This window comes from Globicephala melas, chromosome 10 (assembly GCF_963455315.2).
Source record: "Globicephala melas chromosome 10, mGloMel1.2, whole genome shotgun sequence".
Lineage (NCBI taxonomy): Eukaryota > Metazoa > Chordata > Mammalia > Artiodactyla > Delphinidae > Globicephala > Globicephala melas.
The window spans coordinates 19865474-19893103 of NC_083323.1; the positions used below are offsets into that span (position 1 = coordinate 19865474).

Sequence of the window (27630 nt, forward strand, 5' to 3'; positions counted from 1 at the left end):
ATATATATTGGAGTTGAAAATCTCTCAGACTGAGAAGGATCTCTGTAAAGTAGCTTCGTAATAGACTAGCGATACCATCAGGTATCAGGGATTAGTCTGTTTCCTTCATTTGGGAAAGGGCCAAAAAACAATAAAACACAGGCTTTAGATGCTACTCTGGAAAAACAAGTTATCTAATTATAAGGTGTGATTCCCAGCTGGTATATCAAATATAGATTTCAATTTTTTTCAAAATTTGATTATAAAAGAACTGGGAGAAGTTTGGCAATGCTCTGAAGTAATCACATATAACCTACAGTGACACAAATCCATGGTTAGGAATCACTTGAAATAGTTTGTATAGAATTAAAACATAAAACAGGGTTTAATTTATATAGTACTATAATTTTGATGGTTCCAAAATACATGAAAAGTTTTTGCTGTCCCTCTATATGATTTTGTATCATACAGGTATAACTAAAAAGTGCTTTTAGGCATAGAAAATTAAGTCAAATTACTCTTTGATTTGTATAGTTATCACTGATTATTCGCAAATTCCACTTACTTTGTACTGGGTCGAATTTCTTGACCATTTTTATACCATTTCACCTCCAACTTTGGATCCGCCAGTTCCACAGCAAATCTTACCCTGCCTCCTTTATCAACCTGATATGCAGGATCGAGAATTTTTGCAAAAGCTGTAAGAGAGAAGAAGCAAAACTATGTTCACATGCATATGCTATGAATTTGAATAGTCAATATATGTATGAGAACCTAACGCTAAATAAAAAATTGAGACTGAAGAAGAAAGAATTAGGAACCTTCCAAATTATCCCTTATATTTTAGGAGTCTGAATCAATTTATAAACCATAAGATGGTTTAAAAATGTAAAGAGAATCCACATGCTTTTGGAAGAAACAGAAGAATTATTGAAGAGGCTTCAAAAATGATTATCTTCATTCTTCAGGGAATGTATAATACGAAGTATCCAAATGAAATTTGGACTTGAAGAACATGCTCATTCTCCTAATATGATTATTATCAGGATCATTGGCATTATCTGTGTACATCTATGTCACAGTTTTTTATCATATAATTTATGAGATACTTTCGATGACTCGTGAGCTTAAATGGAATGCCTTTGACTGACTGAAATAGTAGGCTTGTCAAAGTTTTTGTACTGTGGAAACTTGCCCAAATATTGGCATGTTTAAACACTTGGGTAACCATATCAGGTGTGAGAAGTGAATTCCCCATGCCTCATCAAATGGGTGGAATAATATAACAGTAAAACAAAGAAACATAGAATCTACTCTGCCTAAATAAGAATCAGGAATTTGAGAGTGAGGGAGAGATGCAGAGGCTGGAGAAAGGGGCCGCTGAGAAATTGCCAGTAACAGCGGGAATGTTTACTATTCCATTATATAATACATTGTATGTGTCACTGTAATGCACCTTCTGTTACCTTAAACCTTCAACAGCTGTCTGCTACCCGCTTAGCCTATGATGTGCGGGGCAGTAAACTACTTCACCTGAAGTCAAGTTAACCAAGAGAAGAGTAACCCCTGCAAATTCCACCCCAACTAGTCCGTCCCCAAACCCAGCAGGAAATAGTAAGGATTAATCTCCCCCAGGGGTGCTCACCTGCGCTCTTCTTCTCCACTCTGCGCATGCGCTTGAGCCGCTTGAGCATCCCGCGCAGGTCAGTGATGCCGTACTGGAAGGCGATCTTCTCGTACTCGCTGGGTTTCGCATTCTTCAGCAGCTCCCACACGTCTATCTCAGGTTCTTCCTCCTGCTGTTTCACCTCCCTAACCGGGGAGAACCATTGCCTAGTTTAATAGCTGCCCACTGGCCCTTAAAGACAAGGAAGGTCGGAGTATGGTACCGATTTTTCGGTTCAGTGCTACAAGCTCTGTTTAAACCCTGAGTCCTTAAAGCCGAGGGGAAAGTGTACTTTGCCTGAAGTCTCAGGGAAACTTCCAGATTGTCAAAGATCAGATACGTGCACTTATATTAACGCTCTCGTTTTCCTAGTTAAAAACACCATATTAGGGGGAGAGGAGGATACCAGGAAATATCCTTAAGATATGTTTACTTATTTTCAACTTGCAAGTCTAACTAGGAGGTGAGATTTTAAGGAACTTAAAAGAAATGTTTTCATCTAGGATATCGATATTGAAATAAGGATTAAGAACTAGAAGATTTTAGGTGTTGGTCTGTGAAAGAACAATGCTCTCTTTCTACCTTCATTGGCGTGCATACCCTAGCTCTATGTGGAGATGGTACAAACCCAGCATTTCAAATCTTTGGATTTTGCAAATAGCATTTTCCCTACCATGTTAGTAAATGTGTACATTAACCATTTTTGCTGTTTTTTAATACAAAAAACATTTGAAACTGTGACTTAGCGTTTGTTTTTTGTTTTGGTTTTGGTTTGGTTGTTTTTCATATGATTTTTGTGTATACATATTCTTTTTAAGAGAAAACTTTTTTTTTCTAAATTGTTAGAGTAGAAAAAGAGAACGAGATCCAGAAATCTCTCGTATTTCATCTTAAAGTATTGTCTTGAACTTTTTTGGAAGCAGGTTGGGTATGAATCATGAAAATATAAATGTGAAACTGTAAAGCAAGTCATTAAGCGTTCCATGAACAAGGCGAAAGTAATTTCTTAGTGTAATTATCAAAATTATGACTCTAAATTTTGATCACTGTCAAAAGAACATATAAAGAACATATATAACTAATATATATACACACATATATATGATTTAAAGTACATACACTTGTCTGTATTTTAAAACCAAAAAATGAAACAAAACTCAGGAATAAACACTTTTAGGGAAAGAGACTTAGTATAAATGCAAAATATAATTCAAATTGATTTCCTTCACTAGCTAAGTAGTCCTAATTTTGTTTAAGCTTAGTTGACTCTTTTTATCAACTAAGGTTAATTTGGAAATGTTATAGTGACTGCTTACTGTGAATAATGCTGGTTTGGATATGATTTTTCCAGGAAAACCGGTCAACACATCTTAAACATCAGTGTGAAAACAGATTCATGCTATCATGTTAGCAAATAATGAGTTGCATATGTTTGCATTGTCCAATTAATTACAACCTGCTTCAGAATTTCTTGAGGAAAGACTGGGTTGTAATCATAGGGAAGGGGAGGAGAATATAAATATGAACATAGAGTTTAGGGTGGCATTAGGCAAGGATGACTTCTGCATATCTAATTTCCATTGTTGTGTAAGTCTTTTGCCCAGTAGAGGATGCTGAGGCAAATCTGGGAAATGGAAGGAAGTGAGAGGTCATTGGTCCATCAGTAACCTTTGTGGGAAGGACTAGTAACACCATTAGGAAAATATGCCTCTTAAAGACTCAAGACACAACTATTATCTTCATTTCACTGAAATGGTAATTACACCCTCTATTAACATGGGGAAATTGAAAAGCTTAAGAAAATTGTCCTGAAGTTGAAATATTGGTAATAATTTGCCTGATCTACTGTAACCACTGCCTGAAAGCAGTCTAAATTTCAAATATAACATTTAAATATTTTGTAGGAAGTCTTGGAGGATTGCAATTTAAATGTGTATGTGTGTATATATGTATATATTCTCTGTGGGTCTTTCCTTAATCCAGTTTATTATTGCTCTATTTTTGTCACACTAGCCTGAGTCCCCACATTGTTAAACTACGCCATACTACATTGTGTTCAATTTGTATCTCAACCAAGAAGAATTACATACACATTGCAAGGGTCCTCCTGACATTGATGAAAAGATTTAAAGATATCAAACTAGATTAAAATAGATAACAAGAGGCACAAATAAAACACTGAGATGTACCTAGATGAATGAGGTGAATGTTTATATGAGGAAGCCAGTAATAAAGATCATCATTTTCAGTGTGTTTCTTGAGTCAGTTTTGTTGGTAGATTCATAAAACCAATCATCCTCACCATTTTTTTCTCATTAAAACACCAAAATACACCCCACTCTACTACGACCTTAATCCTAATACAAACACCAATGACCTCTTGCCTCTTCCTTCTTCCTTTCCTCTCCATCACTTCACTGAATCCCAAATTGCAAGGAGATGGATTCATTATTTTGTACTGGAACGTGAGGTCAAGGCTGCCATCTGTAGCGTCTCCTTTACTCATTCAGAACATATCTATACTTACTGTGGTGGCTGCACTTCACCCTATCTGCATGGCTACATTAAGTTTCAGTAGGAAGAAAAAGCCAAATTTCTATAGGCACTACTGATTCCTTTCCAAGCATGGGGATAGACCTATATAACATTTACAGTACTTCCATCTACATCGAAATTTCTATAACTTGACACTCCTAGTGAAATATAGAGCAGTTATAGAAATTTTATGTAGAATAAACTTTTAAGTATTTATATAGGTCAAGTTCCATAACAAGATACTGCCCAAAAGACTGACTGTGATTTATCTAATGTCTATTTGAAATAGGCTGACTTTGTTCAGGGCAGGGAGAGCTTTTGTTGTATAAAGATGTTGGTTGTAATGATATTTATACTCATAGGGATTTTGCCACAGACTCTCGGAGGAGTAGAAATGGTAACCACATGTCATTACCACAATGAAAACACATGCAATTCACAAATTAGTAGGCAAACACAATGATTTCTAAAGTTATACCAGTGGACTAGTATATAGTATATTAAATGAATATAGTCTTATGATAACAACAATCTAATTATGAGTCAAAATAATAATTAGGGGATGTAAAGAAAATGAGAACTGGAGACATGTTGACTGCCCATTTTTTTCTAGTAATTTTTTTTTCTCTAGTCATTTTGATCATTAATGAGATTTCTTTTACTCTGCAAACTACTGGTAGAACTAGTCTGTTCTTTTTTCTTTCTTTTTCCTTTTAATCAGACTTGGCACCTAATAATCTACTGTATTACATTTTTAATGATTGATTGTGTGTGTGTGTGTGTATGTGTATTTTGTCACTTTACGAATATAAATTCTTCAAGGGAAAATGTCACATTTTGGGGGGAAGTGGATATTTATTTGACACCTGTACGAGCCAGGCCTTTTACATTTGACTTAATTCTCACAATAATTCTCTTAAGGAGTTTTATTCTCCACATTTACAGATGTGGAAAACAAGTCTCAGGGAGGACATATAATTTGACCAAAGTCATGCACAGTAATTAGTAAATGGGAGAGTTGAGACTCAAATCCATGTTTTAACCACTACCTTTTCCTTTCCACAAATATGTATCTATCTCTTTCTATGTGCCAAATGCTAGAAGGCACTGGATTTCTTTTCCTCACATCACCTAGTATTATATTCTACACAAAGAGCATTTAGTATTTTCCTGGTTGAGTAAATGCAGGAAAAAAAAAAACCCAAAAAACAAAAAACCTCTCTTGTCTTCCTAAAGTTTCAATTTGTGCTATAAATGTCCAAGGCGCCAACTTCTGAGGCAGATTCAGAGTGGCGTTTCTTATGTGGAGTCACAGGAAATGTGCTGACTCAGAAAAGGGAAACTTGGATTTAGGTCCCTGCCCTTCCTCTAACTAGCTGTGTGACTTGGGGTAAGTCACTCAACATCTCTGGTCTTTGGTTTCTCACCTGTAGAACAGGAAGAGTGAGGCTCACTTAAGGTCACTTCATATACTATTGCTTTAAATACATCTGGGGAATTAATAAATATTATTGAGACTAATAATTATTTGAAGTATCCAGAGAAGGAAAAATGTTTTTGATACTGCCCAAGTCTACTGATTGGCTAATATCCATTTGGTTATTAATAAATGACACCTGTTAATATTTCTGTTCTCAACCTAAATGTTTAGAGCTGGGGGTGAATTTTTCATTCACAGGGACTTGAATAAAGTCATCCAACTAAACTGAGAATGAACACAAGCCCATTTATTACTATTTGTAATTTGTTTTGAAGCATTTCTATCTATACTTACGATTTTTTAGTAACCATAGAAAGCAGTAAAAATAATAAAAAGTGAATCTAAAATGCTAAATGAAAACTGTTATCAATATTATATATCATTAATTTAGAATTATAGTTTTACTGTTTATTCACAAGTTTGGTAGATAAACACAATCCCAGCAAAACTCATTTTCTTTTTGTTGCTTCTGTGTTATAGTAAATATCTAGATATGTATATCTTTATATATAACACATATATAATATAGTATATTTATGATTATGTATATGCATATTTATGGGCAGAAATTCTATAAAATGGTTGTATACTAAATATCCATAATGAAAACTATAAATTTTATTGCCAGAGAGTACAAAGTTAAGGGAGTGTGAGTGATAATACTAAACACATCTCCGTTTTACTGCTATATTTTATCTCATCTAAAAATGCACATTTTTGGACATTTTAAACATCTCTGAAATAAGGATGTACCTTACAGTCAATAGTATGTCATAATAAACAATTTGGAGCAATTATTTCATTGTTTAGTGATTTATAAAATACAGGTATATATTAACATGAATGGTGTCTTAGATTTGATGAAATATAGTAAATCACCAATACTATGTTAAAGTATATATACATATATACATATATATATATACTTGCTGAGATTTCCACCAAAAGACTTCTACCAAAATTTTGACATTGATTTTTCAGTCAAATATCAAAAGCAGAAGAATGGAGGCTTTATTTATTCAATCGTGACAAGGAATCATGATTGAAATAATAGAAATCATGAGAGAAATAAAAAGTATTCAGGTATTTAAGTCTCTGTCTCAGTTTTCAGATTTCCTCATCCCCTTCTTAGAAAGTATGTGAAGACTCATGAAACATTTAAAAAGAAAGTAAAAGCATCAGCTAAAATCTTTAACAGATTAGTATGCGGTTGTTTCTCTGTCTCTTTCTTAGTCAACGCTGTTATAGTATTCCATAAACAAAACACATTTTAAGAAATGAGAAATTCTTTGAAAAACATCTACTTTAAACTTGACTCCTCTGAGTGGGTATCTAAAAGATTTCCAGGCCAAAGCGCCTCACTCCATCACTGGATTCTCACCTACGTTTCAGGAGACCACTAAAGTCAAGTTCCCCTGCATCCTCTTGACCTTCTCCACTGTCATTAACAAAAGAAAAGCAAATCCGGGTTTAATGCTGAGACACATACACAAGTTTCCCCCAAACACTCTACATATAACGTATATGCAATTTTGTACTAGCACACAAGTCATAGGACTAAACCAACACAAACACTTTCTTTTCACACAAGTGACATTTTAAGTTTTGGAGAATGTACTTGTGGAAAAGTGAACATGAGGAGCTTGTGTTACTCTACGATTTCAGAAGGCACATTTTTGTAGATTGCATATATAAAAGTGCTTGGATTTGTGTTAAAATAGAGTAACACAAATGCACTTAAGCCAAGCAACACAAAGTACTTTGTTTTTGCAAGTTGGGGGTGCTGGAAACATACCTGTGTAAAAAGCAAAGGACTTTTGCTGATCTCTGTTATTCATGTCAGACAGAGATTGGCTTGGAGGACGAAGTGTACCAGTGTCAAACATATAAGTACAAAACTTATATTCAAAGGTAACCTCTTTGTGTCCATCAATAGATTAATCAGATAATGTGATACCAAAATAACAAAAATGGAGATAGTGCAGAGCTTTTTAAAAGATGCATTCCTTTCTCTTTTAAAGAGAAAGGATTATAAGCTTTTTATTTTCTTATTAATATTTATACCTTTTAAAACGTATTTTCCAAAAATTGTCTTGGAATTGTTGAGCCCTTTACTAGGAGTTTTGAAAAGTGCTTTCCTATAGAGAAATGCATCTTAATTTAGGCATGCACCCACCTTCATGATTTCATATAAACTCTAAATATAATAGAAGCTATGGCGCTGACATTTAAACGGCACTACGTATTTACTTACGTGTTTCATTTTTTAATGAAGATTTTGTTTCCTGCTCTTTACATATGTTAGTTATGGTTTCTAAGAAAAGAGTCTGTGGGTTTAAAAACAGTGTGTATAACATGTAAGTTATAAGAATTGAGCTCAAATAATGTGTTTTCAAAATTTCTCTAATAGCACGTATTTGGAGAAGACCTTTTGACATAAACACAGCTCTATTCTCTCAAAGCCCAAAACTTAGTAGATTACGTCTTCCTCTCTTAAAATAGACTTACACATAGGATGAATGTAGTTTTAGATCTATGCATTTGCTGAACGTGGGGTGAAGGGAAGGTAAGAGATTTTGAAAGTTATGACATAAAAAAATACAATTGGGGATTCCCTGGTGGCGCAGTGGTTGAGAGTCCACCTGCCGATGCAGGGGACACGGGTTCATGCCCCGGTCGGGGAAGGTCCCACATGCCGCGGAGCGGCTGGGCCCATGAGCCATGGCCGCTGGGCCTGCGCGTCCGGAGCCTGTGCTCCGCCATGGGAGAGGCCACAACAGTGAGAGGCCCGCGTACCGCAAAAAAAAAAAAAAAAAAAAAAAAAAAAAAAAAAAAAAATACAATTGACTGATCAGGAAGTATTAAGTATCTTTTAAAAGTAATTACAATTTTCATTTGTTCAAAATTTAGGAGGGAACTATGACTTTTATTAACAGACTAGATCATTGTTTTATGCTAGTTTCAGATGACTTTCCTTATTCAACAACACTGTTATGTGGATTCAGTCTTAAGAACAAAACATTTGCTCTCATGAATGAATTTGTATTTTGGAAGAATTAAGTACAGAGCGTAAAATAATGGCAGGAAAAGGCTAGTCACATTTCTCATAGGCTAGAAAATTCTTTTCATTTTTCTTCTTTGACCCCCTGATGTTTCAGCCTTGGCAGCTGCAAAATAAATCAAGTAAGTATCTATATTTTGCCTTTCTACAATGTTCTTTATTCCAGCAGACTCAGTGGTCTTTCATTTAGGATAATTCCACATTTAAATAGTGCTAACTTCAGTAAGTAGCTACTTAATTGCAGTTTTCTGGGCACATGGTTTAATTGCTCCATACGTGATTTCTAGATAAAAGGCAATGTAAGTTTTCTGATATCACTTAACTGATGCTATATGAGATGTGTATTGTTATATATTTTTGTGGGCCATTTGGTAGAAAATAATGCAATTAAGGAAGAAGCCTCATAGACCCATACAATGGGAGCTTCCTATAACAAGAATATTGTAAAAAATGATCAGCATATTACACGAGTTGGCACATTAAACCCACAGCTTCTCTTGAACACTAACTTTTGACTATTTAGCATGTTTGACTTCAGTGAAGAGTCGATCTCACTTGGAATATTGAGTGTGGAGGAAGGGAAAGTGTGTTTTGAAAGTCTTCCACTTTCATGTTATACAAAAGCTACCTAGATTACCCTTTTGAAGTTACCTTCTCTTGAAAGCAGATCTGATGTCAATGTTTGGAGTAGTCCCAGTAGATTCTTTGAAAGGAAAGAAAACAATAAAATAAATACCCATTAAGAAGGCAGTTTTGTGTTCAGTTCCTTTCCAGGCTGTGGGGATTCTTCAGATGGAAGGAATGCCAGATGAAGGGGGGATGTTTCTCTTCCAAATGGCTGAGTTGTGGAGGCATCACACCTCATCCCCCCTCACACAGAATCAATGAAAGGACTTTAGGAGTTACCGTATCCAGTTGTCATTCCACCTGTATGCCCGTTAGAGTCACCTAAGGAGCTTAAAAAATGTCAGCTTCTTGATCTCCCTGCTGGAGATCTTGATTCACCAGATCAGGGATGGGCTCCCAGAAATCAATATTCTGAAAACGCCCCTCAGGTGATTCTCAGAGATGCCTGGCCAGGTTGAAGAAGCAGTGGTCAGGACCAAATTCCCACTTACAGAAATCTCGACAGCACCACCACCCATGGTCACCCAGCCTCTGCTTGACAACTCTCAGACTGGGACCCTCACAACCTTCTGTTGTGCCTCTCTATAGCTTTAAGGAAAGAGCTTGTGCTAATGTGAAGACAAAATTCACCTTCTCTTAATTTCCACCTTTTGATTCTAATCTGCCTAAACACTTCTCAAGGACATGGATAATGGCCTTTTCCTTCTGTGTGACAGCCCTTCCCCTATTTACAATGGGTCATAAATGCCTGGCCTCCTTCATCTACACATTCAAGCTGAATGGGGGCATAGTTCCTGGATTCTTCAATCTCCCAGTTACCCTACTCCAGGAGGGATCCCAGTGGAGGTATGGTACCCATGGCCAGAGGCATTACTTCAAATGTGGAACAAGTAGCGTGTTACAGAGAGTGGTATCGCTTCCTAAACCTAGATCCTATAACACTTGTAACGCTCTGGTTTTAAATTACCTCAGCTTTGTCTTTTGTAGCTACATCACACTTTGGATTCATTTTAAGTTTATGATGTTTGCTGCCAAGTCAACTTTCCCTGTGTATACTTATCGAAGTATTGTCTTTTCCCCTATGTACATATATAGCTTTAATTATTCCTATTAAATTCACTCTTGGCAGTACACAGAACATATAGATGAAGAACTTCCATATCTGACATCAGTCCTTATGAGAGGAATCCTCCCTTCTACCTGGGTACCCTGGCATCTTCATCCCATATTAACTTATCCCAAACCTGAGTGGGAATAAGAGGACCAAACGAAACAGGTACATTCAGTAGCAGCAAAAAAAATCATTGGCCCTTATCTGAGAGATTAAATAGCATGGATAGCATGGATAAGGGACATTTACAATACATTCCTCCAAATTCTGTTTGTAAATTGTCTCATAACAATTTAATTCAGCAGGCTTGCTGAGACTACCACAATCAGAAACACACACAGTTTTAAAGGAAATTTTATTTCCAAAATCTCATACTAATAAATGGCCTTATTCTCCTCTATCCTCTCATACCTCATAAACATAAAAAAATTAAACTTATCCAGACTAGAAGTCTGTCTTACCATGTACTTCAAGATCGAAGGAACAGCTGTCAAACTTATCCTTATAGGTGACCTCGCATCTGTAGTTTCCGGCATAGTTCTCTTTAGCCTGGATGATCTGCATCTCAAATGTGTACACCTGCAATGAAATGTATCCGGACATATTTCAGCCCTACCTTGCCGACAGAAAGAGGCCATCACATTGCAGTGATTTTCCCAGTTCCTCAGCATTGGCTTAAAGACGTGTCTGTATCTGGGGATTCCGGTACAATGTTCTCAGTATGGGAGGGGTCAAGGCAATGTTCTGAAGCCCCTGGGGACAGCAGGGCAACGCATTAGAGTGTAAACACTAGGAATGGGAACTCCAGCAGATGTTCTGGGACTGAAGTCTCTCAAAGATGAACTGAAAATGACCTTTTACGCACACAGAGGAATGAGCTGGCTGAGCCCCTGTGGCAGGAGGTCAGGGTCATACCCGACTGTGCCTTTCGAAGGTTTCCTTCAGCTGGAGGTGCTTCCCAGCTTTGCTGGCCAGGTCCATCCATTTCCCTTTGAACCATTTGATAGTGGGCTTTCTAAGAAGATCTTCGGCCTTGACTTTGGCTATAAAGGTGATACTTCCACCTAAGAAAAAAGCACAAGTAATTCAGACTGTGGTTTTAAAATTGCCATTTGTTTTGCTCTTGGATGGAAGGAGTTAGACAGGAATACACTGCATAACCTATGATGTTAATGGCACTGCTGGAATTGAACAATTAAAGGGCCCTGATTTTTTTTTTTTGAGTACCCTAGTTATTAGGATACTCTAACTGCTTCTGCTTTTGAGGTTTATGGAGCAGAAAAAGAGCAATGGGGAAATCAGTGGAAATAATTTTTGTTTGGAATTCAAGCAAAAGTAATATGTATAAAATAACATATACAGGCATAACTCATTGTATTGCACTTTGCTTTATTGTACTTCAAAGATAGTTTTTCTTTTTTATTTAATTTCTGAATTTTATTTTATTTTTTATACAGCAGATTCTTATTAGTTATCTATTTTACACATATTAGTGTATATATGTCAATCCCCATCTCCCAATTCATCTCACCACCACTCCTCCACTTTCCCTCCTTGGTGTCCATACGTTTGCTCTCTACATCTGTGTCTCTATTTCTGCCTTTCAAACCAGTTCTTCTGTACCATTTTTCTAGATTCCACATATATGCATTAATATACGATATTTGTTTTTCTCTTTCTGATTTACTTCACTCTGTATGAGTCTCTATGCCCATCCACGTCTCTAAAAATGACCCAATTTCATTCCTTTTTATGGCTGAGTAATATTCCATTGTATACATGTACCACATCTTCTTTATCCATTCGTCTCTCGATGGGCATTTAGGTTGCTTCCATGACCTGGCTATTGTAAATAGTGCTACAATGAACATTGGGGTGCAGGTGTATTTTTGAATTATGGTTTTCTCTGGGTATATGCCCAGGAGTGGGATTGCTGGCTCATATGCTAATTCTATTTTTAGTTTTCTAAGGAACCTCCATACTGTTCTCCATAGTGGCTGTATCAATTTACATTCCCACCAACAGTGCAAGAGGGTTCCCTTTTCTCCACACCCTCTCCAGCATTTGTTGTTTGTAGGTTTTCTGATGATGCCCATTCTTACTGGTGTGAGGTGATACCTCACTGTACTTTTGATTTGCATTTCTCTAATAATTAGTGATGTTGAGCAGCTTCTCATGTGCTTCTTGGCCATCTGTATGTCTTCTTTGGAGAAATGTCTATTTAGGTCTTCTGCCCATTTTTTTGATTGGGTTGTTTGTTTTTTAAATATTGAGCTGCATGAGCTCTTTATATATTTTGGAGATTAATCCCTTGTCGATCACTTCATTTGTCTACAAATTGAAGGTCTGTGGCAACCCTGCATCAGGCAAGTCTATTGGTGTCATTTTATCCAACAGTATTTGTTCACTTCAGGTTTCTGTGTCACATTCTGGTGATTATTGCAATATTTCAAACTTTATCATTATTATTGTATTTGTTATGGTGATCTGTGATCAGTGATCTTTGATGTTACTATTACAAAAAGATTACAACTCACTGAAGGTCTCAGATAACAGAATTTCTTACCAAGAAAGTATCTTTAATTAAGGTACGTACATTATTTTTTAGACACAACACTATTGCATACTTAATAGACTATAGTATAGTGTAAGCATAACTTTTGTATGTACTAGGAGACCAAAAAATTCTTGGGACTTGTTTTAGTATGATATTTGCTTTACTGTGGTAGTCTGGAACCAAATCCACAGTATGTTCAAGGTATGCATAAATATGAAAAATATGAAATAAAAAAATTGGAAAACACACACACAATACACATATATATGTATACATATATGTATATAATATATATATATACACACATAGATTTTTTCCATCCTTCTTATTAGGCAAGATAATGACAAGTCTGGAATCATAAGAATATGACTAAATGAAACTGATCTTTTTGATGTAAACACTCCTGTCTTTTTTTTTTTTTTTGGTTATTTCTGAGATATATATTTAAAAAAAATAACTATAATTATGACTTACAACATTATACCAGAACATATAAGATTTATAGAAATTTCATGTAATGTCTGAAACATTTATATTAACATATTTCAATATAAATAACCCAATGAGAGTTCAGTATTAGTTGTTTTTTGTTTGTTTGTTTATACCGCAGGTTCTAATTAGTCATCAGTTTTACACACATCAGTGTACACATGTCAATCCCAATCGCCTAATTCAGTACACCACCATCCCCACCCCACCACAGTTTTCCCCACTTGGTGTCCATACGTTTTTTCTCTACATTTGTGTCTCAAATTCTGCCCTGCAAACTGGTTCATCTGTACCATTTTTCTAGGTTCCACATACATGCGTTAATATATGATATTTGTTTTTCTCCTTCTGACTTATTTCACTCTGTATGACAGTCTCTAGATCCATCCATGTCTCAACAAATGACTCAATTTCGTTCCTTTTTATGGCTGAGTAATACTCCATTGTATATACGTACCATATCTTCTTCATCCATTCGTCCCTCGATGGACATTTAGGTTGCTTCCATGTCCTGGCTATTATAAATAGTTCTGCAATGAACACTGGGGTGCATGTGTCTTTTTGAATTATGATTTTCTCTGGGTATATGCCCAGGAGTGGGATTGCTGGGTCATATGGTAATTCTATTTTTAGGTTTTTAAGGAACCTCCATACTGTTCTCCATAGTGGCTGTATCAATTTACATTCCCACCAACACTGCAAGAGGGTTCCCTTTTCTCCACACCCTCTCCAGCATTTGTTGTTTGTAGATTTTCTGATGATGCCCATTCTAACTGGTGTCAGGTGATACCTCATTGTAGTTTTGATTTGCATTTCTCTAATAATTAGTGATGTTGAGCAGCTTTTCATGTGCTTCTTTGCCATCTGTATGCCTTCTTTGGAGAAATATCTATTTAGGTCTTCTGCCCATTTTTGGATTGGGTTGTTTGCTTCTTTAATATTGAGCTGCATGAGCTGTTTATATATTTTGGAGATTAATCCTTTGTCTGTTGATTCATTTGCAAATATTTTCTCCCATTCTGAGGGTTGTATATTCGTCTTGTCTATGGTTTCCTTTGCTGTGCAAAAGCTTTGAAGGTTCATTAGGTCCCATTTGTTTATTTTTACTTTTATTTCCATTACTCTAAGAGGTGGATCAAAAAAGATTTTGCTGTGATTTATGTCAAAGAGTGTTCTTCCTATGTTTTTCTCTAAGAGTTTTATAGTGTCCAGTCTTACATTTAGGTCATGAATCCATTTTGAATTTATTTTTGTGTATGGTGTTAGGGAGTGTTCTAATTTCATTCTTTTACATGTAGCTGTCCAGTTTTCCCACCACCACTTACTGAAGAGACTCTCTTTTCTCCATTGTATATCTTTGCCTCCTTTGTCATAGATTAGTTGACCATAGGTGCGTGGGTTTATCTCTGGGCTTTCTATCTTGTTCCATTGATCTATGTTTCTGTTTCTGTGCCAGTACCATATTGTCTAGATTACTGTAGCTTTGTAGTATAGTCTGAAGTCAGGGAGTCTGATTCCTCCAGCTCTGTTTTTTTCCCTCAGACTGCTTTGGCTATTCGGGGTCTTTGTGTCTCCATACAAATTTTCAGATGATTTGCTCTAGTTCCATAAAAAATGTCATTGGTAATTGGATAGGGATTGCATTGAATCTGTAAATTGCTTTGGGTAGTATATTCATTTTCACAATATTGAATCTTCCAATACAAGAACATGGTATATCTCTCCATCTGTTGGTATCATCTTTAATTTCTTTCAGCAGTGTCTTATAGTTTTCTGCATACAGATCTTTTGTTTCCCTAGGTAGGTTTATACCTAGGTATTTTATTATTTTTGTTGCAATGGTAAATGGGAGTGTTTCCATAATTTCTCTTTCAGATTTTTCATCATTAGTGGATAGGAATGCAAGAGATTTCTGTGCATTGATTTCGTATCCTGCAAATATACCAAATTCATTCTTTAGCTCTATTACTTTTCTGGTGGCATTTTTAGGATTCTCTATGTATAGTATCATGTCATCTGCAAGCAGTGACAGTTTTACTTCTTCTTATCCAATTTGTATTCCTTTTATTTGTTTTTCTTCTCTGATTGCCGTGGCTAGGACTTCCAAAACTATGTTGAATAATAGTGGTGACAGTGGACATCCTTGTTTCGTTCCTGCTCTTAGAGGAAATGCTTTCAGGTTTTCACCATTGAGGATGATGTTTGCTGTGGGTTTGTCGTATATGGCCTTTATTATGTTGAGGTAGGTTCCCTCTATGCCCACTTTCTGGAGAGTTTTTATCATAAATGGGTGTTGATTTTTGTCAAAAGCTTTTTCTGCATCTATTGAGATGATCATATAGTTTTTATTCTTCAATTTGTCAATATGTTGTATTACATTGATTGATTTGTATATATTGAAGAATCCTTGCATCCCTGGGATAAATCCCACTTGATTATGGTGTATGATCCTTTTAATGTGTTGTTGGATTCTGTTTGCTAGTATTTGTTGAGGAGTTTTGCATCTATATTCATCAGTGATATTGGTCTGTAATTTTCTTTTTTTGTAGTATCTTTGTCTGGTTTTGGTATCAGAGTGATGGTGGCCTCATAGAATGAGTTTGGGAGTGTTCCTTCCTCTCCAGTTTTTTGGAAGAGTTTGAGAAGGATGGGTGTTAGCTCTTCTCTAAATGTTTGATAGAATTCACCTGTGAAGCCATCTGATCCTGGACTTTTGTTTGTTGGAAGATTTTTAATCACAGTCTCAACTTCACTACTTGTGATTCGTCTGTTCATATTTTCTTTTTCTTCCAGGTTCAGTCTTGGAAGGTTATACCTTTCTCAGAATTTCTTCCAGGCTGTCCATTTATTGGCATACAGTTGCTTGTAAGTAGTCTCTTAGGATGCTTTGTATTTCTGGGGTGTCTGTTGTAACTTCTCCTTTTTCATTTCTAATTTTATTCATTTGAGTCCTCTCCCTCTTTTTCTTGATGAGTCTGGATAATGGTTTATCAATTTTGTGTATCTTCTCAAAGAACTAGCTTTTAGTTTTATTGATCTTTGCTATTGTTTTCTTTGTTTCTACTTCATTTATTTCTGCTCTGATCTTTATGATTTATTTCCTTCTGCTAACTTTGAGTTTTGTTTGTTCTTCTTTCTCTAGTTCCTGTAGGTGTAGGTTAGATTGTTTACTTGAGATTTTTCTTGTTTCTTGATGTAGGCTTGTATAGCTATAAACTTCTCTCTTAGAACTGCTTTTGCTGCATCCCATAGTTTTTGGATTGCTGTGTTTTCATTGACATTTCTCTCTAGGCATTTTTTGATTTCCTCTTTGATTTCTTCAGTGATCTCTTGGTTATTTAGTAACGTATTGTTTAGCCTCCATGTATTTGTTTTTTTTACGTTTTTTTCCCTGTAATTCATTTCTAATCTCACAGCGTGTGGTCAGAAAAGATACTTGATATGATTTCAATTTTCTTAAATTTACTGAGGCTTGATGTGTGACACAAGATGTGATCTATCCTGGAGAATGTTCCGTGTGCAGTTGAGAAGAAAGTGCAATCTGCTGTTTTTGGATGGAACGTACAATAAATATCAATTAAATCTATCTGGTCTGTTGTGTCATTTAAAGCTTCTGTTTCCTTATTTATTTTCATTTTGGATGATCTGTTCATTGGTGTAAGTGAGGTGTTAAAGTCCCCCACTATTATTGTGTTACTGTCGATTTCCTCTTTTATAGCTGTTAGCAGTTGCCTTATGTATTGAGGCTCTCCTATGTTGTGTGCATACATATTTATACTTGTTATATCTTCTTCTTGGATTGATCCCTTGATCATTATGTAGTGTCATTCCTTGTCTCTTGTAACGTTCTATATTTTAAAGTCTATTTTATCTGTTATGAGTATTGCTACTCGAGCTTTCTTTTGATTTCCATTTGCATGGAATATCTTGTTCCATCCCCTCACTTTCAGTCTGTATGTGTCCCTAGGTCTGAAGTGGGTCTCTTGTAGACAGCATATATATGGGTCTTCTTTTTGTATCCATTCAGCAAGCATGTGTCTTTTGGTTGGAGCATTTAATCCATTCATGTTTAAGGTAATTATTGATATGTATGTTCCTATGACCATTTTCTTAATTGTTTTGGGTTGTTCTTATAGATCTTTTTCATCTCTTGTGTTTCCCACTTAGAGAAGTTCCTTTAGCATTTGTTGTAGAGCTGGTTTGGTGGTGCTGAATTCTCTTAGCCTTTGCTTTTCTGTAAAGCTTTTGACTTCTCCATCAAATCTGAATGAGATCCTTGCTGGGTAGAGTAATCTTGGTTGTAGATTCTTCCCTTTCATCACTTTAAGTATGTCATTCCACTCCCTTTTGGCTTGTAGAGTTTCTCCTGAGAAATCAGCTGTTAACCTTACGGGAGTTCCCTTGTATGTTATTTGTCATTTTTCCCTTGCTGCTTTCAATAATTTTTCTTTGTCTTCAATTATTGTCAATTTGATTACTATGTGTCTTGGCGTATTTCTCCTTGGGTTTATCCTGTATGGGACTCACTGTGCTTCCTGGACTTGGGTGGCTATTTCCTTTCCCATGTTAGGGAAGTTTTCAACTATAATCTCTTCAAATATTTTCTCTGGTCCTTTCTCTCTCTCTTCTCCTTCTGGGATTCCTATAATGTGAATGTTGTTGCATTTAATGTTGTTCCAGAGGTCTCTTAGGCTGTCTTCATTCCTTTTCATTCTTTTTTCTTTATTCTGTTCCGCAGCAGTGAATTCCACCTTTCTGTCTTCCAGGTCACTTCTCCGTTCTTCTGCCCCAGTTATTCTGCTATTGATTCCTTCTAGGGTAGTTTTCATTTCAGTTATTGTATTGTTCATCTCTGTTTGTTTGTTCTTTAATTCTTCTAGGTCTTTGTTAAACATTTCTTGCATCTTCTCGATCTTTGCCTCCATTGTTTTTCCAAGGTCCTGGATCATCTTCACTATCATTATTCTGAATTCTCTTTCTGGAAGGTTGCCTATCTCCTCTTCATTTAGTTGTTTTTCTGGGGTTGTATCTTGTTCCTTCATCTGGTACATAGCCCTCTGCCTTTTCATCTTGTCTATCTTACTGTGAATGTGGGTTTTGTTCCTCAGGCTGCAGGATTATAGTTCTTCTTGCTTCTGCTGTCTGCCCTCTGGTGGATGAGGCTATCTAACAGGCTTGATGGGAGGGACTGGTGGTGGGTGGAGCTGACTGTTGCTCTGGTGGGCAGAGCTCAGTAAAACTTTAATCCACTTGACTGTTGATGGGTGGGGCTTGGTTCCCTCCCTGTTGGTTGCTTGGCCTGAGGCAACCCAACACTGGAGTCTACTGGGGCTCTTTGATGGGGCTAATGACAGATTCCGGGAGGGCATATGCCAGGTAGTACTTCCGAGAACTTCTGCTGTCAGTGTCCTTGTCCCCATGGTGAGCCACAGCCACCTCCCTGCCTCTGCAGGAGACCCTCCAACACTAGCTGGTAGGTCTGGTTCTGTCTCCCCTGGGGTCACTGCTCTTTGCCCTGGGTCCCGATGTGCACACTACTTTGTGTGTGCCCTCCAAGATCGGAGTCTGTGTTTCCCCCAGTCCTGTCAAAGTCCTGCAATCAATTCCCACTAGGCTTCAAAGTCTGATTCTCTAGGAATTCTTCCTCCTGTTGCCGGACCCCCAGGTTGGGAAGCCTGACGTGGGGCTCAGAACCTTCACTCCATTGGGTGGATTTCTGTGGTATACGTGTTCTCCAGTCTGTGAGTCACCCATCCAGCAGTTATGGGATTTGATTTTACTGTGATTGTGCCCCTTCCACCGTCTCATTGTGGCTTCTCCTTTGTCTTTGGATGTGGGGTATCTTTTCTGGTGAGTTCCAGTGTCTTCCTTTCAATGATTGTCCAGTAGCTAGTTGTGATTCTGGTGTTCTTGCAAGAGGGAGTGAGAGCACGTCCTTCTACTCCGCCATCTTTTTGAGTTTATTTTTTCAACACTCCTGTTTGTATTGACTCATTAGACTCAAAGGACACCAAAATTCTAGCCCAGTGGCCCTCCTAGCATTTTGGTGTTTTGCAGAAACACGAGGGGAGCAAAAAGTTTCATTCACATGCAGTGTGCTTCTACATTCTAGACCTGAAAGACGTAATTTTCAGACTGTAGTCAGCTGTGTGTTCATTTGCATATTTGGTGTCAAAGACTAGTTGTGATTACAATATGTTCCTTACAAAAATTCATTTAGTTAAAATTCCTGGACCCCCTGGTCATTCTCTGGCTTACCACCTTGTTTATTTCCTTCATGGCACTTGTGATGGCTTTTGTGATGTTCTGTTTTTTTAAATTTCTTCTTGTTTGCTCCTCCCGTTAATACTGTAAACTCTGAGTGATCACATATTTTACTCAGTGTTCAGCACAGTGTCTAAAACAGGAGGTGTGTAATCGATATGTTTCGAATGAATATATCCAAAGTTGAGCCATCTGTCTGACCAGCTTTCTCTGAGATACTAAATGTAATGATCCAGCATGTCTGCAGATTTATAATCATCTTATGGAACGAGGTGTGTTGAAATGGCAGCAAACACTGGTTCTGAGCTTTAAGATATACCAGGTACTGTTCAAAGTACTTCACAAGTAGTATTATTCCCATTTTACAGATGAGAAAACTGATTTGAACCTACCCTGTCTCCAGGGTCCCGCCACTCAACTACTACGTGTACGGGTTACTGAAATGAAAGCTGTCACTCACTTTTTCAGGTTATAAAAAGCAGGGTTTAGTACATAATACAATAGAATATTTTTCAGCCATGAAAAGGAATGAAGTACTGATTCATGCCACAACTTGGATAGACCATGAAAACATTATGCTAAGTGAAAGAAGCCAGACATAAAAGGTCATATATTATTGTGATTCCATTTATATTAAATATCCAGAATAGGGAAATTCTTAGAGACAGAGCAGATTAGTGGTTGCCAGGGGTTAGAGGGAGAATGAGGGATAACTCTCAATGTGATACAAGGTTTCTTTTTGGGGTGATGAACATATTTGGGAACTTGGTTGCACAACATTGAGTGTACTAATAGCTACTGATTATTCACTTTGAAACGGTTAATTTTATGTTATGTGAATTTCATGTTTATTTGAAAAAAAAAACAGGATTTAATGCTTGGCACTCACCAACTTTCACTGTTCCACCTTGAGGCTTTTCCACGAACAGGGTGGACAGCTGATTGTTGGCAGTCTGCTTATCCTGGTCCTCCCCTGATGGTGATTCGCCAACAGACCATTCTAATGAGCAGAAAGGAGGAAAAGGATCATTCCAGGGCCAGGTTCTTCTTGGGCAGACTTACCTGGGTTTGTTGTTCTTGTCAATGCTGAAGCTTGTCTTTGTCTAATTAACCTGGATAAATATAACATCTTTCTTTCTATCCACCTCCCCGACAGCCATCAGTAGAGAGTGACAGATTCCCATTCTTACAGGGATATCTCTTCCATGATGGGATCAAGGAACATTTTCTAATTCCTAGAAATAGCAAAACTTTTCAGGAAGGTTGTTACTCTTTCCTGGCAGACAAGTTTCCTTTGTTTCCCAATCCTGCCTGTCCCCTGATAAATAATCGTGGGCAGGCTATGAAAGCAGTACTCTCATTGTTTTTCCAGGTGACTGGCTATAACGTCATGTCTATACAACATCTGAGTTGGAAAAGACTAAAGGGATGGATCAGTTTGCAGCTCAAGTGGGAAAGGTCAGACAAACAAGCCTGGCCTTGAATTTCTAGATGCCTCGCTGTGGTATGACTAGATAATTCTATTTGGGTTGTATAGATGTGGCCATAGTTTGACAAGTAACAGATCACGACCTGCAGGCACAGATTTCAAGAATTCTAGGAGCGTCTTGAAAGGGAAGAAAAAAGCTAGAAAAACAGAAAGAAAAATAAACTCTTTGAGGCTTTCCCATGAAGACAGACAAGCTGGAAATGAAGTTTATTTTGCATTTTCTAGTTTTCACTCCAGGTGCTTAGAAGGTATTAATCAGCAGTCAACTCCAATGAAGAGGGTAGGAGAGAGAACGGTAGAAAGTTCCCCTGTCTCTGAGAACTGAATGAAGAGAAGTTCCGTTTTAGCCACTTAATAACTGGAAGAAAAATACGTGGGTTGCCAACTCTCAACCTGTTAATGTTCCTTGAAAAGGAGGAAATGTAGATTTAGTCATTCTAGTTCCCATGTATCAAGCATGCTTAGTATTCCTATTCATAGGCCATCATTTTCACAACGAAGTTAGGCAATGTAGTCACATGATTACACAATTTAAAAAAATACCCAAATTGATGTGAAAATTTTATGTTGTGTGTAATTGTAATATTCATAGTAATAGCAAATAGTGGCCATTAATGTTTGGAACAAGAGGACAAGGATTTTTTTTTGTTTTGTTCATTTCTATATCTGCGTCTGCAAAAATGCCTGGCCTGTAAGACTCCCATAGCAGGATAATAGTAGGCCCTCAAACAAATTTGTTGAATGAATAAATGAACAAATAAATAAATAACCATCCAGAATTGTGGCTCCATGCAGAATTTGGAGGTGTTCTTTCAACTGTATGTAAATTTCCATAAAAATATGAATTATTATCTAACGTTGATACATCCCAGGAATGGCGATTTTAAAAGTCTCTTCGTCTCTGTGTATTTGCCAAATGTTAAAAATGATAGTGATAATGAAACAAATGAACCTGTGGTATATGTGACTAGATTCCTGAATTTGTGTGTGTGTGTGTGTGTGTGTGTGTGTGTGTGTGTGTGTGTCATGCAAAACTAATTGTTTCTCAATGCATTAGTTTTCTAGTCAGAGGAATGTAATAAGAGATTGCTATAAAAGCTACAAACTGAATAAAACCAAGATTAGAATCAAATACAGCTTCAAGAAATGAGGTCATTAGTGATTACTATATTAGGATGGGGTCGGGACGCCTTGCTTCTGGCGTGTGCTCACCTGAATCTTTTCTTTCCAGGGCCCGACTACCCGAACCTGAAAGGAAAGCGTGATTTGGATGATACAAGGGGTAGGAGGAGAAAATGGAGTGCTGACTTCAACCTTCTCGGATCCCCCAAATCCTGTCTCTTTTCATGATGGGGAGAAAAAAAGCTAGAAGTTGGCTTGGATGGAAAATCAGTAGGGCTTTAATTTTGAAAACGTGTATAAAAAGTATGTGTTTTATTTAAAAAATAATAATAAAATTTTAAAAAATCCAAATATCTAAAGAACAGGGGAAAAGAGTATATAGCCAGAAATGAAAGACATTTTTGCCCCTAAAATTTATACCCAAGAGTTACTACTTTTATTTATTTCACAAAGAACCTCGGGGCAGGACAGGAATAAAGACACAAAGAAAGCCTCTTTTTAAAAAGTTTCTCATGTTAAAAAAAAGAAATTGCCATTAAAGCCAACATTTTCCCTCTTCGGCAAGACCTGAGTCCCCTGCTCTGAGCGTTGTCTCATCAAGGTGCCCTGTCGGTTCATTATCTTTACTGTCAATTAGTAATAAATTACAAAGTGGGGAAAGAGGTTGGAATCATCCTAACCTGGAGGCAGGGCACCAGGCGGGGAGGCTTCCTCTTCATCTGAAATAAGAAAGAGGAATAAAAAGTTAAGGAGAAAAGACCTTCATCCCGAGTATCCTGAGAAAAGAGAAATCTGCAAAAGAAGAAGAGAAACTACACAAAACACTTAACTGATGACTAAGCCTTAGAAGACTTTCCACCTGAAAGACTAGACTTCAGGATTTAAGGCAAAAGAGAAAAATAAACAAATAAAAGGGTGAGAGAGTTGGGTAATCCCAATGAAAGTAGCTTTAAAAATGGTACTCTATGCAAACATTTTATATAATTGTAAGCTAGGAAAAAAATTAATGCTAAAAATCTAACCCTGATGACATCAGCAGTGGAGGTGGTTTTCGAGTTCTTATTTTGTAGCCAAAGTCACTGACAGCATAATTCATATACCGCATTCAGTTGGACACAGACATGAAAGCATATGTTTTTATATAATTTGAAAACTCAATACCCCCAGAAAACCTTATAATTAATTCCCCTTCTATATTTAGGTAACAAAAGTCAACATTAGCTAGTATAAATCAATTTGTCATACTTACTAAGTTCACCAATAATTATTATAGGGACTTTATCTGTTTTTTCCCAAGATTATATTGGTGTTGGCCAATATAATTTGAAAAACATTTACCAATTTGTAAAATATTTACAAATATTTTATATATGTGTAAAATATTTACCCATTTGTAAAATTCAAAAGATGCCTTGTAGTGTTTGTGCAAAGACACTGAATATTCCCTTTTCTAAAATATCTAAATTTCAAAGTGTCTTACATTTTAGATGCTTAAATAGGTATTTGGTGTTATCTGAACCTCTGCCTCTTCCCTCTCAAAGCATGAAGACTAGTGTTAGTGTAAATAATAATAATCTTTGTATTTAAAATATTAGAATAATTACGGGTTTCAAAATGTGAACTTAAATGACTATATAAAATAGGATACAGAAAACAAATGCACATGACTGTTAATTAAAAAGTGCTTTAAAAATTTCTGACAAGAGGTGAAAGGGCACAGGCATAACCTATTAGTATATTTACAACATATGTTATTTACTAGTCTGAAATTTCTTAAACTGTCAACCAGAGATATGTTTTGTTACTTTTTAACAAAATAACTAATGTAATATATAGAGAACCTTAATGTCATATCTTCAGAACCCAAGAGGCGATTCACTGGATACTGTGGGATTCGGGATTCTTCAGCGGAAGCTTTCTGTGGTCAAAGAAGCTTGCAAAACGCTAGGCTAAATAAAGTTAAATGCTTGTGTTTTATTGTATTGTTTGTGTGCTTTTACCGAAGGATATCTCAAAGCCATCAGTGTGCTCATGTGTGTTGGCACTGGGGATGGAGATAAGAAATGATACACTATTAACATTTCGCAAACTTAGTTCACATTTGAATCCTTTTCTCCTGGAATGTCCATTAACTTTCCACAAAATCTTGCATTTGGGGAAGTATAGGTATTTCTGAGCTCTTAGGGGAATTCTGTATTTCAGAAGACTGCTAAACAATTAAAATTTTACATAACCAAAAATAAAATACCTTGCAATTTTTCTATTTTATTTGCCGTACATTTAACTCAGTATGTAGTATTTTATTCTTGACACCTATTTGAAGGCCTTTATTTACTAAACTATGTAAAGAATCTTGATCTAAAGTCCTGTAAAAATTCTTGAAAATGAAGTTTTAAAACTCAACCACATCCTAGAAAGGAGCTTCCTTTGTTATATAGAAACTAGAAACTAGAACCATTTTTAGTCAGATGAGCACTTCATTTTATACAGGTTTGGTGGTTGTTTGCTTTGTGCACAGTGCCTAATAAACCCTTGAGTTAATTGTTTAGAATGCAAAATGATTGGGAAAAGAGTGTTCACACACGTTCATAAAACTAAAGTGAAAAGAGAAGCCATTTTTTAAGCAAACATTTGATGGGTGAGTAGTTTCAAAGTCCACTAAATGTTAAGACTATGTGGGGGACACACACAACTATTTTAGACTATTAAGACAACACATATGAAAGCAGTGCTTCAAAGTATCATAAAAGATACTCTAGATGGTCCAACATTATTTCCAAACAGTAATTACTTCTCAGTGGGCAATATTTGAGTCATTGTACATGCATTTTCAAATCTACTGAAGTGCTAGAAAAATACAGTTGACGAGGGGCAACATTTATTGTTTCCCTTCTTTTAAATGTAGTTTTGGGAAGTTTCCTGGTGGCCTAGTGGTTAGGATTCTGGGCTTTCACTGCAGTGGCCTGGGTTCAATCCCTGGTCCGGGAACTGAGATCCTGCAAGCCGCATAGTACGCCCCAAATAAATAAATAAATACAAATTTTAAAAATAAATAGAAATAAAACAAAATGTTGATATTTAAATAAATACATAAATAAAAGTAGTTTTGGTCCTGGCATCCCCTTAGATTGGGAAATATAACTAAGATGTTGGGATTCTGACCCCAAATACCTGAAAAGCTGTCTGGTTGAATTTGGTTGAGTTGGTTAAGAATGAGAGGTTTAATTGTTCTTATTTACCATAGAAAAACAGGTTCTACTGCTAGGAGGGAAACTGAATATCCAAACCTTCTGGGTTATGCCTGATCCAACATCACATATATGAAAGGCATGGCATCATACAAAGAACATTTTCAAACAAAAAATAAAATATATGTCATATTTTCTTGTTTTCTATTTAAAAGTGACTACAGTGATGATGAAAACTTAAACATCTATTTTTGGCTCTTTAGAATACGGCCTACATGACACCACGGACCGAAAGCGACAGACTTATCTTCCCTAGCTATGTAGAAGGGAAATTTACCAAAATGTGTCTTTAAGTCATGGGAAAATAGCATTTATAAAACCATAAAAATGATTCTTTCAACACAGAAGTTCCCAATGAAGAACACCTGGAAAGTAGGGAAAGAACTTGGTCTCATATTACAAGCCTGGAATTTTTGGGGGGTCCACAGAAGGAAATCTGGAATGTGAGGGAGAGAACACCAGAGACAGTGGAACGTATACATTCCTATAAATCTCCAAGTTCTCTTGGGCATAAAGTGACTTCTACCTATGGCTGACTTAAATCGCCTTTTTAAATCAATTTTTAAAGTATACATACTTGGGACAATTGTTGAGATTTTAGAATAAAAGCATATAAAATTAAAATGTACTGTAAACACACCTCAGTTAAATACTGATACAATACCTTGTTTGATGTAGACAAATTTATGAATTCCTCAAGCAGAGTAATCAGTTGTAGTAAATATTGGCATATGTTACCAAAATAATAACAGCAACAAAAACAACCACATATAGAAGGCAATAACAAAAACAGCTAACATTAATTCAACATGTTGTGAGGCATTTGATTAATTTATCATATTTTCTGAATGAGAAGACACATGTCTCCATGCTTTGGTGCTTCTGAAATCAGGATTCATCTTACCATAAATACGTTTATTTAATGAGTTTTTTTCTCCCCCAAATCTATTAAATCAATGTTGTATTTTATAATCGTTGTGTTTTAAAATCGTGAAGTACAGTGATATTAATTTTTAACAAAGTGCATTACAAAGAAATCATGTAGTTGGAATACACAGGTAAAGCAGAGACATTTTAGTAGATGGTTGATTGTCTGATACCTAAAGGTAAAATGGCACAAAAATATTTTAGCATGCTAGTAAGAAGCACCAAGATAAAGATACTGCAGATGTAAAGGGACCTAAATGAAGAAAAACCTTAATCATTCTTTTAATTAAAAAAAATCATAGCATGTAGGAGAAGTTCGCTGGAACTTCTGCTGATTCACTTCCTCATCTGACAACCACATTCATGCCAAAAGAATCTTCATCTCAAATTATGAGATCGTTAATACACACAGGGTTCATTCATGATAGTTTGTGGCAATGTTAGTGATGATGCCTGGGAAAAGAAAGTAAGTTTTTACTTCCATTGCAACAATTACCAAGGGCAGTAATTTTTCTGGAAGGAAAATAAAAAGAGGCAGTAACTATCCCAATTGGGCTTACCCAAAAATATACCGACTATAAACTGATAAATTACAAAATTAAAAATCAAAAATTGGGACTTCCCTGGTGGCACAGTGGTGAAGAATCCACCTGCCAGTGCAGGGGACACGGGTTCGAGCCCTGGTCCCGGAAGATCCACATGCCATGGAGCAACTAAGCCCACGCACCACAACTACAGAGCCTGCGCTCTAGAGCCCACCAAGCCACAACTACTGAGCCTGCGCGCCTAGAGTCGGTGCTCCCCAACAAGAGAAGCCCCCGCTTGCCGCAACTAGAGAAAGCCCATACGCAGCAACAAAGACACAACGCGACCAAAAATTTAAAAATTAATTAATTAAAAAAAAGTCATCTTTAAAAATAAGTAAAAAATAAAATAAAAATAAAAATTTATGTACTAGAATTTAGGCATTAAAATGAGCACTGACCTTCAAAGTATTCTCTGATTCTAATGCCGCTAGTTCACATGGAACCACTAGTAGGACCAGTTTTGAAACATCCCACAGGGCTAATTGTTA

The 27630-nt window shown here is 36.5% G+C and overlaps 1 protein-coding gene across 1 annotated transcript in view; it reads right to left on the reverse strand.

Annotated features, from left to right (window-relative positions):
• The window catches only part of MYBPC1 (myosin binding protein C1), a 91985-nt gene that overhangs the window by 40279 nt on the left and 24076 nt on the right, over nt 1–27630 (reverse strand). Inside the window, exons 2-8 of the mRNA XM_060305687.1 lie at nt 20659–20769; nt 11375–11523; nt 10921–11038; nt 9373–9424; nt 7042–7098; nt 1625–1791; nt 545–677 (exon numbers count right to left, since the gene is read on the reverse strand). Coding sequence (XP_060161670.1) covers nt 545–677; nt 1625–1791; nt 7042–7098; nt 9373–9424; nt 10921–11038; nt 11375–11523; nt 20659–20769 — 787 coding nt within the window. The remainder of the gene's footprint in view (nt 1–544; nt 678–1624; nt 1792–7041; nt 7099–9372; nt 9425–10920; nt 11039–11374; nt 11524–20658; nt 20770–27630) is intronic.